Source organism: Salvelinus namaycush, chromosome 2 (assembly GCF_016432855.1).
Source record: "Salvelinus namaycush isolate Seneca chromosome 2, SaNama_1.0, whole genome shotgun sequence".
Taxonomy (NCBI): Eukaryota; Metazoa; Chordata; class Actinopteri; order Salmoniformes; family Salmonidae; genus Salvelinus; species Salvelinus namaycush.
The window spans coordinates 45,825,662-45,838,287 of NC_052308.1; the positions used below are offsets into that span (position 1 = coordinate 45,825,662).

General features: G+C 40.4%; 1 protein-coding gene across 2 annotated transcripts in view; it reads left to right on the forward strand.

The window, feature by feature from the left end:
* slc2a9l2 (solute carrier family 2 member 9, like 2) overlaps positions 1 to 12,626 on the forward strand; it is a 255,738-nt gene that overhangs the window by 94,291 nt on the left and 148,821 nt on the right. For both annotated transcript variants that reach the window (XM_039014439.1, XM_039014447.1), the window contains 2 exons: positions 2,903 to 3,090; positions 5,293 to 5,403. In XM_039014439.1, coding sequence (XP_038870367.1) covers positions 2,903 to 3,090; positions 5,293 to 5,403 — 299 coding nt within the window. The remainder of the gene's footprint in view (positions 1 to 2,902; positions 3,091 to 5,292; positions 5,404 to 12,626) is intronic.

Below are 12,626 nucleotides of genomic sequence, written 5' to 3' on the forward strand. Positions count from 1 at the left end.
GTTAAAAATGGTGTAGGTCTTATTTATTTAAAGAGCATATAAAAGTTAGAAGCAAAAGCCTACAATTATTTTAGCACCGTTTCGGCTGCTCTGAGGCAAGCATGGGGACTGGTCTTGATAAATCAATGAGATTTTTATTTTCACTTAATCTCCGTTTGGGTATTGGTTAGACAATAATTCAAAAATTAGGGTGCAGAAATGTTATGCCCTTAGTGTAAACTTTATTTAACTAGGCAAGTCAGTTAAGAACAAATTCTTATTTACAAGGACAGCCTACTCCTTCCTCGTGCCCTGCGGGGATTCTTTAGCTAAATAGCCCAGTACTGTACTGCACGTTGTACAGCGCCATATTTTTTATTTCCATCCTAATGGAAACCCAGAGGGTTTTTTGTTTTTATTGGAATAGAAAAAACATAATTTGAATCAAATTGATTAAGCAAGTATTAGTCAAATGTTTGGACACACCTACTCATTCCAGGATATGTCTTTATTTTTTACTATTTTCTACATTGTAGAATAATAGTGAAGATATCACAACTATGAAATAACACCGGTCTCCCACGTGCCACACATTTTGTAGTACAGACATGGACCGCTCTCCCTTATGTAAGGAATTAGGCACTTTCCCATGTTTACTACAGTATGTATTGTAGCCTGCACAGTAGCCTAATAAACAAATAAACATTTTGTTAATAAAATATTGATGAAAAATACTCTTTCAAAATGCAGATGTTGATTTAGTTATGGATCTATAACGAATTACTATTGGAATAAATATCACTGATTTTACAGAAATATTGGAACAAAGTTGTCTAATGAAGGCAAACAATTTAGAATCCTGTAGCCTACTCCTGACCGTCACGTTGTACAGCGCCATATTTTCCATTCCATACTAATGGAAACCCTGAGGGTTTCGTTTTTCGTTTTTCTCTGAATAGAAACACCATAATATTAATCAAATTTCTTAAAAACAATCCCATATACTATGTTTTACAAAAAGGTTTTAAATTCTCTGGTAATGCCAATATGGCATGCTATCAAATGCTTGTCAAAGATGCCCTCTGGTGTCAAACTAGCAATAGCTTGCAGTAACAGGAAAAATGTCTGACAATTAAATTATGTGCCACAGAATGCTGCGGCAGCATGCAAGGTATGACGCAACTTTTAAAGGAGGAACCACTGTAGGTTGGCAGGTACAGACCACCGCCGTCACTAAATCCTGCCTGTAGATTTATACTATAACAATCCCTAGCCCAGCGTGATGCTAGTCAGACACAGGGTGTTCTGTTCCCTCATTCCCTTTTGTTTTCCTATCTCCTCGCCATATTTATAGTCTTCAACGTAGCCTCTTTACTATATACTTTCTGTGTAGAGATTTACTGGAGTTTGAAAACTATCAGCATGAAGCTGCCTGGCCTAAGGCTGACATCATGCTGCAATGAGAATGCAACACCTGTCTGTACATTGTGATAGGTTGTCATCGCCATAAATGGCTTCGCCATAAATTGTCCTAAGGCATTAGGATTGGAGCTATGCCATTGTTATAATGAACTTATTATGAAAGCGTAATATTTTTCGCCCTCAAGTTGTTGCGCTCAAATTTTTCTTTCCTTTTGTCAAGTGCTTTGTGACAATGGCAATGTGAGAAGCATTTGCACAAAATAAAGCTGCATTGAATTGTATTTCATCTCCATCTCCTCTCTACCGCCCCTTCTCTTGGTCCCTCTTTGTCAGCCTCTAAACATTTACACATTTTAATAGATCTTTCTGAGATCACGGCATGGGGTTCTGTACTGATAATACCCTGGTGAGATCTCTCCACTAACAGCCTAATGTTGTTTCACAGAGTCTGTCTGGTCTCGATAAGGCCCCTTTGTTGTGTGTATCACTCTGCGTGCTGTGAGAGGACTCAGGTTCCAGTACTGTCTTACATAGCAACACACTTATCATATTGAACACAAAATAGTCCCTCCACGGGAACAATGTCACTGTTTATAATCTCCCTACAGAAAAATAAAGCCGCGTAATCCGGTACACAAATGCAAATTTGGCATGTAATTAAATCACAGGTAGGCCTGTTCAGTTAAACAAATTTCAACAGTCAGTGTTTTCCAAACTTGTTTGCTGTCACCTACATAGTTTTTGCAAGACTATACAGTAGGGTTATTGCAAATTTGGCATAAAATTAAAGCATGTGATGCTGGGAACATGTTCAGTTATACAAAGCTTTACAGTTTAATCTGTTTCCAGTCACTGCAGTGTTTTTAATTTTACATTTTACCCCCTTTTCTCCCCAATTTTCGTGGTATCCAATCGCTAGTAATTACTATCTTGTCTCATCGCTACAACTCCCGTACGGGCTTGGGAGAGACGAAGGTCGAAAGCCATGCGTCCTCCGAAGCACAACCCAACCAAGCCGCACTGCTTCTTAACACAGCGCGCCTCCAACCCGGAAGCCAGCCGCACCAATGTGTCGGAGGAATAACCGTGCACCCGGCCCCCTTGGCTAGCACGCACTGCGCCCGGCCCGCCACAGGAGTCGCTGGAGCGCAATGAGACAAGGATATCCCTACCGGCCAAACCCTCCCTAACCCGCGGCCGGCTGCGACAGAGCCTGGGCGCGAACCCAGAGACTCTGGTGGCACAGCTAGCGCTGACTGCAGTGTTTTTCAACACCAGGCTTTTGCTTTTACCAGTAAATATTTGTTTACAAAGTTGGTTATGTCAAGGTGATGATGGGTTGAACAAAAAGGTAAAAGAAAACACGTGTAAAAAAGTATGTACCACGTACAGAAGTTACCAATTATTTCCTGTTCAACTTAACAAACAACTCAAACCACAACTTGGTCTTGGTTCAATATAATAAGCACTTTGGGAGTCATTGTGTGTGTGTGTGTCTCAGCCTTCAGAGCCTTCCTAGGCAAGAAGGACGTGTCCAAGGAGTTGGAGGAGGTGCACGCTGAGAGTCGGGCCCAGAACACCCTGCACATGGCGTCCGTCACTGAGCTTCTGCTTAACCCCGCCTTGCGCTGGCAGGTCATCACCGTCATAGTCACCATGGCCTGCTACCAGCTGTGTGGCCTGAATGCCGTAAGTGGCAGCTTTCTCTCATCTCTGACAATTGAGTGTACTGTTCTCTGAGAATTTTTTTTTCCCAGTGCATTTGAAGGTATTATTATTGGGGGTTATTTGTGTCATCAGAAATGCACTTCATCCAACCTCCATTTAGCGTGGGTTTGACCGGGGGGGGGCTTTATTTGGCTCATCGCGCTTTTGTGACTCCTAGTGGCGGGTTGGGCACCTGCAGGCTGACCTCGGTCATCAGTTGAACAGTGTTTCCTCCGACACATTGGTGCGGCTGGCTTCCGGGTTAAGCGGGCGGGTGTTAAGAAGCGCGGTTTGGCGGGTCATGTTTCGGAGGACGCATGACTCAACCTTTGCTTCCCGAGCCCGTTGGGGAGTTGCAGCGATGAGACAAGATCGAAATTGGGGAGAAAAAGGGGGTAAACATTTTATATATATATATATATATATATATATATATATATATATATATATATATATTTACATTTTAATCTAACAATGGAATTACTAATACGTGGCTTGGCTCTCCAGCAGCAGTAGTTGAGATGGAAGTGTTATTAAGTTGGTGACAGTCGGGGGGAAGAAAAACTCCTACTGATAGATAATAATCCCCTTTCACAGACAAACGTCTAGATGTTGAACTTGCTGAATTATTCATGAAAAGTTTATACAAGACGCTTCCTGGGATTTATGGGAGTATGCAATCTATTGCATCAATGCTCGATGTGCTTATTCATTTTCCAGTCCTCGAAAAACTTATCTCCCCCCACCAAAAAAAAAAACTGTTTTCAGGAATTTAAATTAACATTTTCTTTTTAGATATATTGCCATATAGTCACAGAACTTCACAAGCAATTTTTCCCAAGAAACTTCATTACGAATGCATTACTGGTGACTTTGCTGTGTGATAGGAACAAGATACAAGGAATGAGATGCTGATGACAGTGTATGAGCATGAGGGCTCGATTAGTATCAATCCAAGGACACAGTTGAACAAGAACAAATGGAACATATGGCTTAATTAAATCACTAATCAACCTTTGCACCGTAATTGCCATTAAATTGGCATTTCTTTCCGGCCCGTAAGACAGACAGGAGATTGGGCTTGCAATTTAAAGGACAGGGATGTATCCATAGAGAACATTTTTAAGTGTTCTATTTAATTCAGTAGCTGTATCCTCACTGGCGTAGTTACTGTACAAGGCTCTTACTAGCTCCTCATTCACTGGATCTTTAAAATATGCCAGTGCCACCAATCACTTTTGTAGTAATGTGTTTATCTTCAAAATGAGCCGGTAGTAATGTTCTTTGACTTACAAAAATAAACCGGCATAGCGACACTTACAAAAAAGTGATTTGGGTTTACATTCTTGGGGGTGTTGCTATCCCTTTCAATTTTGTAGGACACATAACTCAATATTGTAAAGGCATTTATTTCTAACCTGCAATTGGGCAAGGTCCATGTGAAAGTCTCAATAAATGATGCAGATTTTAAACGCAAAGTCGGTCCCTCTCCTTGTTCGGGCGGTGTTCGGCGGTCGACGTCACCGACCTTCTAGCCATCGCTGATCCATTTTTCATTTTCCATTGGTTTTGTCTTGTTTTCCTTCACACCTTGTTCCAATCCCATCAATTACATGTTGTGTATTTAACACTCTGTTTCCCCTCATGTCCTTGTCGGTGATTGTATGTTATGTGCAAGTTATGTTCTGGTGTGCGACGGGTTTTGTACCCACTTCAATTTTTTTGTATATTTTGGTTTTCTGAGTTTTGTGAGCACTTATTAAACGACTCCGTTTATACCAAGTTCGTTCTCCTGCGCCTGACTTCTCCGCCACCAGCACGCACCCATTACAGTTGAATTCCCCTGCTCCTGACCTTGGTGGGTGAATTGATATTTATGCAGTCTTTTCTATATTCTCTGCCTATTCCAACTACTTGGCACTGGACTGCTTTAATTCTGAAACTGATAAAAAAGGCATTCATCTCTATACAGTATACATCCATTTCAATGGTTAAATGCTATTTGAAATCAGGGTCATTTTCAATGGGTTCAGTTGGTGTGGGGTATCACTTATTCACATTTATTTATTGATATGGGTGGTGTACAAATGATATGAGCACATGCAGGCCAAAGCTTTGATGTGGCCTAAAATGTCCACACTTTTGATGTGGTGGTATTGGTTGATCATTGTTATCTCTTGACAGATCTGGTACTACACCAATGGGATCTTGAGGGACTCGGGCTTTGCAGAGAATGTGATCCCATACATCGTCCTCAGCACAGGCGGTATAGAAACACTGGCTGCCATTGTCTCAGTGAGTAAAACCTCTCAGGCTATCTTAAAAACAACTTAAAGCTAACTTTTAAACACACACACCACCATGCTCAGCAAAATGCTCCAAGTTGTCTTGACATTAGTCAGCTTCATTGCAGGTGAGTAAATAGGCTACACAGGAACCTGTGAATAACCAGTCCTTTCAGTGTCCAGGCATTGACCTCAGAGTCATATTGTGCAACTCTCTGAAGTCACCGGACAGCAACCCATAATTTCTGAGTTACTTGTTCACTTCACAACATTTTGTGTGAAACCGGATTAATTTTGTCAAAAAAAATGCTTTTTCCTCTTTCTGGGAACTAGGCTGTAGATATACCATACAAGCTTTCGCAGACTTCAAAACAGTCTCAACCAAATGTTCTCAGTTTAGGGAAGCCTGGTGAAGACAATTTAGATTTGTGAATGCCACACTTGTGAAAATAGATTATTAATCTCATCTAAAATCATGCATTTTCCTGGTGAACTATCCATGCAAAGATATTGCCTAGAAACTAAAAATGGGGTGTGAAAGAGCAGTCGTGTCATACTGTATTATCATATAAAAAAACATTAATGCGGTCTTTCCTCATTTTCAGACAACTTTAAACAGCTTTGAATGATTCACAGATCATATTTCATAGATTAAGATAACTGACTACAATTCCACAGTATTTGTGATCATTGAACCATAGTTTATTTTATTCCATTTGTCATTTAGCAGATGGGATTTTTGCAAATTTTATCCTTGCCCAATTTGACCTCTTCCCTGCATGAACCACATAGTATGCATTCCCTTTCTCTCCTATCTGGGGTTAATTTGTTATACTTTTGTTTACCATTTCGTACAGACGGTTTATAGTTGTTCAACCAGTTTTCCACCAACCCTATCCCTTTCCCTAAATCTAATCCTAGCCCTATACAGATGTTGGATCTTAATTTGACCCGTATCGTCAGAGGAGTAAAATAATCCTGAAGCAGGAGGATTTGAATGTCTAAAGAAATATTTAGAATTGCCGCCAGGGGGCAGCTAGAATAGGTGTTTTTCTGTACAATACAGTACCGTAGCCTACCTACTACCTACATTGTACCTTAGACTGCAGGTCCACTGGGTGACATTTCAAGAAGCCTACTGTAGCCTACATGCAGCTACCGAATATATCTTGTGAAGTCTTCTGTGGTACTAGATTGTAATAAATTGACATACTTGTAAGGGGGGGAAATTAGGCAAAACTGGTATTTTAAAATAAAATTGTTTTATTATTGTTCAAGGCAAGCAATAGGCAGAATAAATCTTTGGACAAATAACCAGGGCCGGATCTAGCTTTTTAGGGGCCCTACGTGAGATTTGGTTGGGGGTTGTCTAAACAAGCGGCCAAAAAATTTGGTGACCCCCTCCTGACGGCATTGTGTTACTGTCTCTCCTGCAACTTCTACCAGGCTAACACTCAAGCCTAGCTAGCATGATACTTGAAACCTATGCTGTCAATTAGCCACTAGATGGTTAAGAAAATGATGTGTTTGGATCCTTAATACAACTAAACACTACTCTACAACCCAAAAACACTTCCGGGTCCGTTTTTTTAACTTACATTGCTCAAAACTGCTTTTTGTTTAACTCTGCGAAACATGGTCGGACTGGGCTGTTTTTTTGCAGGGAGCTCGACCTCCACATTAGGAAGGTTGCTTAGGCCTACAAGTTAATTGCATTTACTTAAATGTTTTCAAGGAGTAAAACAAATAGTCTGATAATTTACACGTCAAAATGTCTCAGCTCAACAAAATTGCAAATACAACTGAGAATAATACTAAACTGTACATGCAATTAAATGATTTTCATTTTTACAATTGTTGTGAATTAGTTTAGATTTTATCATTGTATCAATTTATATTCATCCAATCAATGTGATCACAATATTGAATGATAATGATTGTCGCATGATTAAAGAGACAGGGTTGGAGGGAATTGCAGGAGTGGGGATGGTGAAATCAACTGGTCAACAAGCTGTTCAATCAGCTGTCAATCAACTGATGGGCCATCAGCTCAAATCAGCATATCAACTCAGACAGGGAAACACAAACCTTATCGGTTTTGACACCGTCCATTAAATATGCCATCAAATAGGCCATTCCCCAAACTATTTTAACAAACTTTGATATTGTATTTTGTCTCTGTTGTTCATTCAGTTAAGCCTTCACTTGTTTCACATGGGCTGCGTTTTTTGCGTGTTTTTATTTTTTAAATCAGTTGCTCTAGTTCATGCTCCATTGCGCTCCATTCCCTATGCTACCTCACTATTCTCAATTTCATCTAGTCTTTATATCTTATATTAATGGCCTATGTGGGCAATTTGTTTTGATAGGCTACAGTAGGCTATATTTTAGGCCAGTGGCGGTAGGTGATGTTTAAGATAAGGGAGGACTTTTTTTTTTTAAATGAGCATGGCCTTATTTCTATTACTGCTTATTGTCATTCATATTCTATTCACCCAGCTCAATGTAACATTGATAAGTTTAGGCTACTACATGATACTCATGATACATTCAATACCGCCTTGCACACTCTTTCCTGCATTTAGCTGATCTAAGATGTAATCATTAGTCCAACAGTTGGAGAATTTATTTTGGACAAATTCAGGTATGTTTATACTAATCAATCAGCACAATATTTTTTTTCTCACAGATTTGCTGCGGGAGACGAGTGTGGCTATGATCCTGTGCTTTAGCAGACACCTCGTTTCGTTCCATTTGCTTCCGTTAAAGAAATGGCTGAAGAATTGCAACATTTACCTGGAGCTAATGCTGCAGATAGCAATACTGGGTGACTTTTTTTTATTTTTTTTAATTTTTATAATATGTTTATTATTTTCCAATAAAAATAAAGTAAAAAAGACAGCAATACAAACAATGACATTCATTGTACTGTTGGATGGGATGGCCAGTTTAGAGGACAAAACAAAAGTTAACTCACACATACACAAAATAAAACAAACTCCTATTAGGTGGTACATGTATAAGAAGACAGCATATAGTCATTACAAGCAGTGTAGTTCAGCCAAAAATAAATATTGAGTGGAGTACAGCACAGAGTAGCAGCAGATCGTCAGCCCAGTTATGAAGCGGGACTAGACCATTTATCCAGTATCGGCTGCCATATTTTGTAAAACAATGGACTTCTATTGGAGGTGTTGTATCGAATCTTTTCCATATGGATTACATTCCCTAAATCCCGTAACCACATTTCAAAGGTAGGTACAGTCTCCAATTTCCAAAATTGCAATATGAGCCTTTTGGCTAATAGAGTACAAAGAGAGACAGCTTTCCCCTCCTGGTTATTCCCATCAACTGTACCAAACAGAGCGATCAATGGGTCTGGGGCTAGAACTCTATCAAAGGCCTTAGATAAGTAATCAAAAATGAGAGCCCAGTAAGCATGTAATTTAGGGCATGTCCAGAATAAGTGGGTCAACGTCCCCTCCTCCTGCTTGCACCTCTCACACAGTGGTGAGGTGTCCGGGAATATTTTATGCAGTTTTACTTTTGAGTAGTGTAACCTGTGTATCACCTTAAACTGTACAAGGTTGTCTGGCATTCACTGAACTGTGGTTTATATTCCTGAGAGCTTCTATCCAGTCCTCATTTGAGATTTCTGAACCAAGTTCTTGTTCCCAAGCCCTTTTAATGGTGTCTGTGGATACCTCTATGTGGGCCTGTAGCACATCATACAGTCTAGAGACCGACCCTTTTGAATGGGGTTTGACAAGGATCAAGCTATCTAATGTAGGACTATTTGGCTTCATGCCATACTGTGGGATATGTGTCCTTAAGAAATTCCTGATTTGGAGGTATCTGAAAAAATGTGTTGTTGGCATGTTGAACTTTGCCTGTAATTGTTGAAATGAAGCTAACTGACCGTCTATGTATAAATTACCAATTGTTGTGAGCCCCTTCTCCCTCCACTGTGAAAACACCACATCATCCAATGCAGGGTGGAAAGCATGATTCAGGCTAATCGGGCTGTCTATGTAAACAGTGGGTATGTTAAGAAAATCCCTAATCTGTTTCCAGATCCTAAGCGTATGACAAATGACTGGATTGGAGTCATAAGTGGCTTTTTTCACATATGATGGGCTATTAACAAGTGCAGGGAGTGAGGAACGTTGACAGGAGGCCTGCTCGATCAAAAGCCATGAAGGCATATCCTTCTGTCTCATCGCAGGTAAACTTTCCCTCCAGAAAGACACAATGTTCAGATTAGCAGCCCAATAATACAGTTTGAAGTGAGGAAGGCCAAAGCCCCCCTCTATCTTGTACTTGCATAAATGCTTCTTTGAAATTCTGGCTGCCTTGTTATCCCATAAAAATGGAGTTACTATTGAATCCAGTTTCTTAAAATAGCTTTGTGGTATGAAATTGGGTAGACATTGGAAGAGGTAAAGAAACCTGGGTAGGACAACCATTTTAATAGCGTTTATACGACCAACCAAGGAAATAGGCAGAGTTTTCCAGAAATCTATATTTTGTTTAAGCTGATATATTTTCATGTCCCAATTCACTTTCAATAGCTGGTCAAGGTCTCTTGTCACTACAATGCCAAGGCTTGTGAACTTGTCCCTCACTGTTCTAAACGGGGTAGATTGCAGAAATTGCATATCCACAGGCCGTGATATTGGCATCAACTCACTTTTTTGCCAGTTTATCTTGTAGCCAGAGAAGGAGCCGAATGTGTTTATCAAGTTAAGTAATGGTGGAATAGAAGTTTTAGGCTTGGACAAAAACAAAAGAACATCGTCTGCATATAGGGAAATTTTGTGCTGTGTGTCTTTTATTTTAACAGAAGCTATATCGGCACATGCCCGAATGCGAGTAGCAAGGGGTTCCATGGCTATAGCGAAGAGAGCAGGCGAAATAGGGCACCCCTGTCGGCACCCCTTGAACAGGCGGAATGACTGCGACATTTCCTGATTGGTCACCACGGACGCCATTGGGTGTGCATAAATAATTCTTATCCAATTAATAAATTCCTTTCCAAATCCGAAATGCTCCAGAACCGACATCATATACTTCCACTCAATCTGATCAAACGCCTTCTCTGCATCAAGAGCTATTACCACTGCCTCAACTTTATGATCATGATACATTACGTTGAAAAGGCGTCTCAAATTGTAGTATATATGTCGGCCCGGGATAAAACCTGTCTGGTCAGGGTGTATGATGTCGGAAATATATTTTTTCAATCGGTTTTCCAATATCTTTGTCAACACCTTGTTTTCTATGGGGAGTAACGACACGGGGCGATACGACGACATCTCCATGGAATCTCTATCTTTTTTCAAGATCAGGGCTATTGTAGCCTCATACAGTGTTTGCGGGAGTTTGGTATTTTCTTTGGATTGTTGAAACATTCGCAGCATAAGTGGAGATAGACTAGCGCAGTACTTCTTATAGAATTCTATTACATATCCATCGGGCCCAGGGGCCTTGCTGTTTGGAAATTGTGCTATCGCTGTGTTAATTTCATCTAAGGTTATCCCTGCATCGAGTGCGGCAGCTGCCCCCCTGTCTAGTTTAGGAAGTTCACATTCAGCGAGAAAGCGTTCCATAGTTTGTGGATCAGTAGCATCGCATTTTGATTGGTATAGCTCTGAGTAAAACTGTGCAAAGCATTTATTAATGTCCTGCGGATCTGTTACTATTTTACCCTTGTCTTTTATTTTGTGAATAGCTCTAGATGCTTGTACATGCCTTAGCTGTCTTGCTAATAATTTATGTGGTTTGTCCCCCAGTTCAAAATAACTTTGTTGCGTTCTAGCAAGTAAAGAGCCCACCCGTTTCGAAAGGATGGTATTGTATTCATACTTTAACTTTGATCTTCTCAAGGACTGTATACGAGGAATTTGTCCTAAAAACGTTCTCCTGTTCCCCTAACTCTCTTTCAATTTCTCTCAGCCTAGTATTGGCACGTTTCTTCCTCTCTGATGTATAAGAAATAATGTAACCTCTAATCACAGCCTTTAGAGATTCCCAAAGGGTGGAGTCGTCAACATCCCCCGTGTCGTTAGTACTGAGGAAAAAGGCAATCTGCTCCTTCAAATACTGACAAAAAGCCTCATCTTTCAACAGGTATGCGTCTAAGCGCCACGGTCGCCGACCTGTCGACATATTGTCGAGTTTCAGCACCATGGACAGAGGAGAGTGGTCCGTAATTAGAATGGGGTGATAGGTAACCGACTCAGCTGCTGAAATTAGTTTGGAGTCCAACAAAAAATAGTCAATTCTGGAATATGATTTATGAACTGATGAAAAGAAAGAATAATCCCTGTCTGTTGGGTGCGTCAGTCTCCAAATATCGACAATGTTAAGGTTTGTCATCAATGTATTTAGACAGACACTGGCATTTGATTGTTGAAGTGACCTTGATAGCTGTTTATCTAAAAGAGGATCTAACGTACAGTTAAAGTCACCTCCAACAATAACACTTGTATCCGAGATATTTGGTATGGCCTTAAATACCCCTTGAAAAAATAATGGATCATCGAAGTTGGGTCCATATAAATTGACCAAGGTTATTGGTTTTGAATTCAGTGTACCAGCCACAATAATATACCGACCATTAGGATCTGAAATCGAGGTTGAGTAAACAAAAGGAATGTTTTTCCTTATCAGGATTGCTACCCCTCTCGCTTTTGCATCAAAGTTAGACTGGTATATCTGACCGATCCAGCCGACTCGTAGCTTGGCCTGCGCGGAGCGTTTAATATGAGTTTCTTGAAGAAGCACTATGTCAGCACCCAGTGATTTAAGATGAGAAAAAACCTTAGCTCGTTTCACGACATGCCCTAATCCATTACAGTTCCAGCTGACTATCTTTATTCCACCTGGTCTACTCTGTGCTCGGTCACTATGTGGCATTTCTTATTTTAAAGCAAATTGCTGCTGTCATACAAAACCCAGAAGAAAAACGTCCCGCCGTGCGGGAGCTTGTCATGCCACCTGTACTAATAAACGTGAACATAAAACACAGACCCCATCCCCCCTCCCGTCCCTTTACTGAGTGACTTCCCCAAACGAAGCACTCCTTGGCTAACACACAAACGTTAGGGTGTCTAGACATAAAGCTTGAACTAACTCGTCCTCTATAGATGCTCCGCATATAAACTAATATTAAATAACACTTAACTTAACTCTCACGTTAGGGGGTGAGTGGCGCTAAAACATGACATGCCA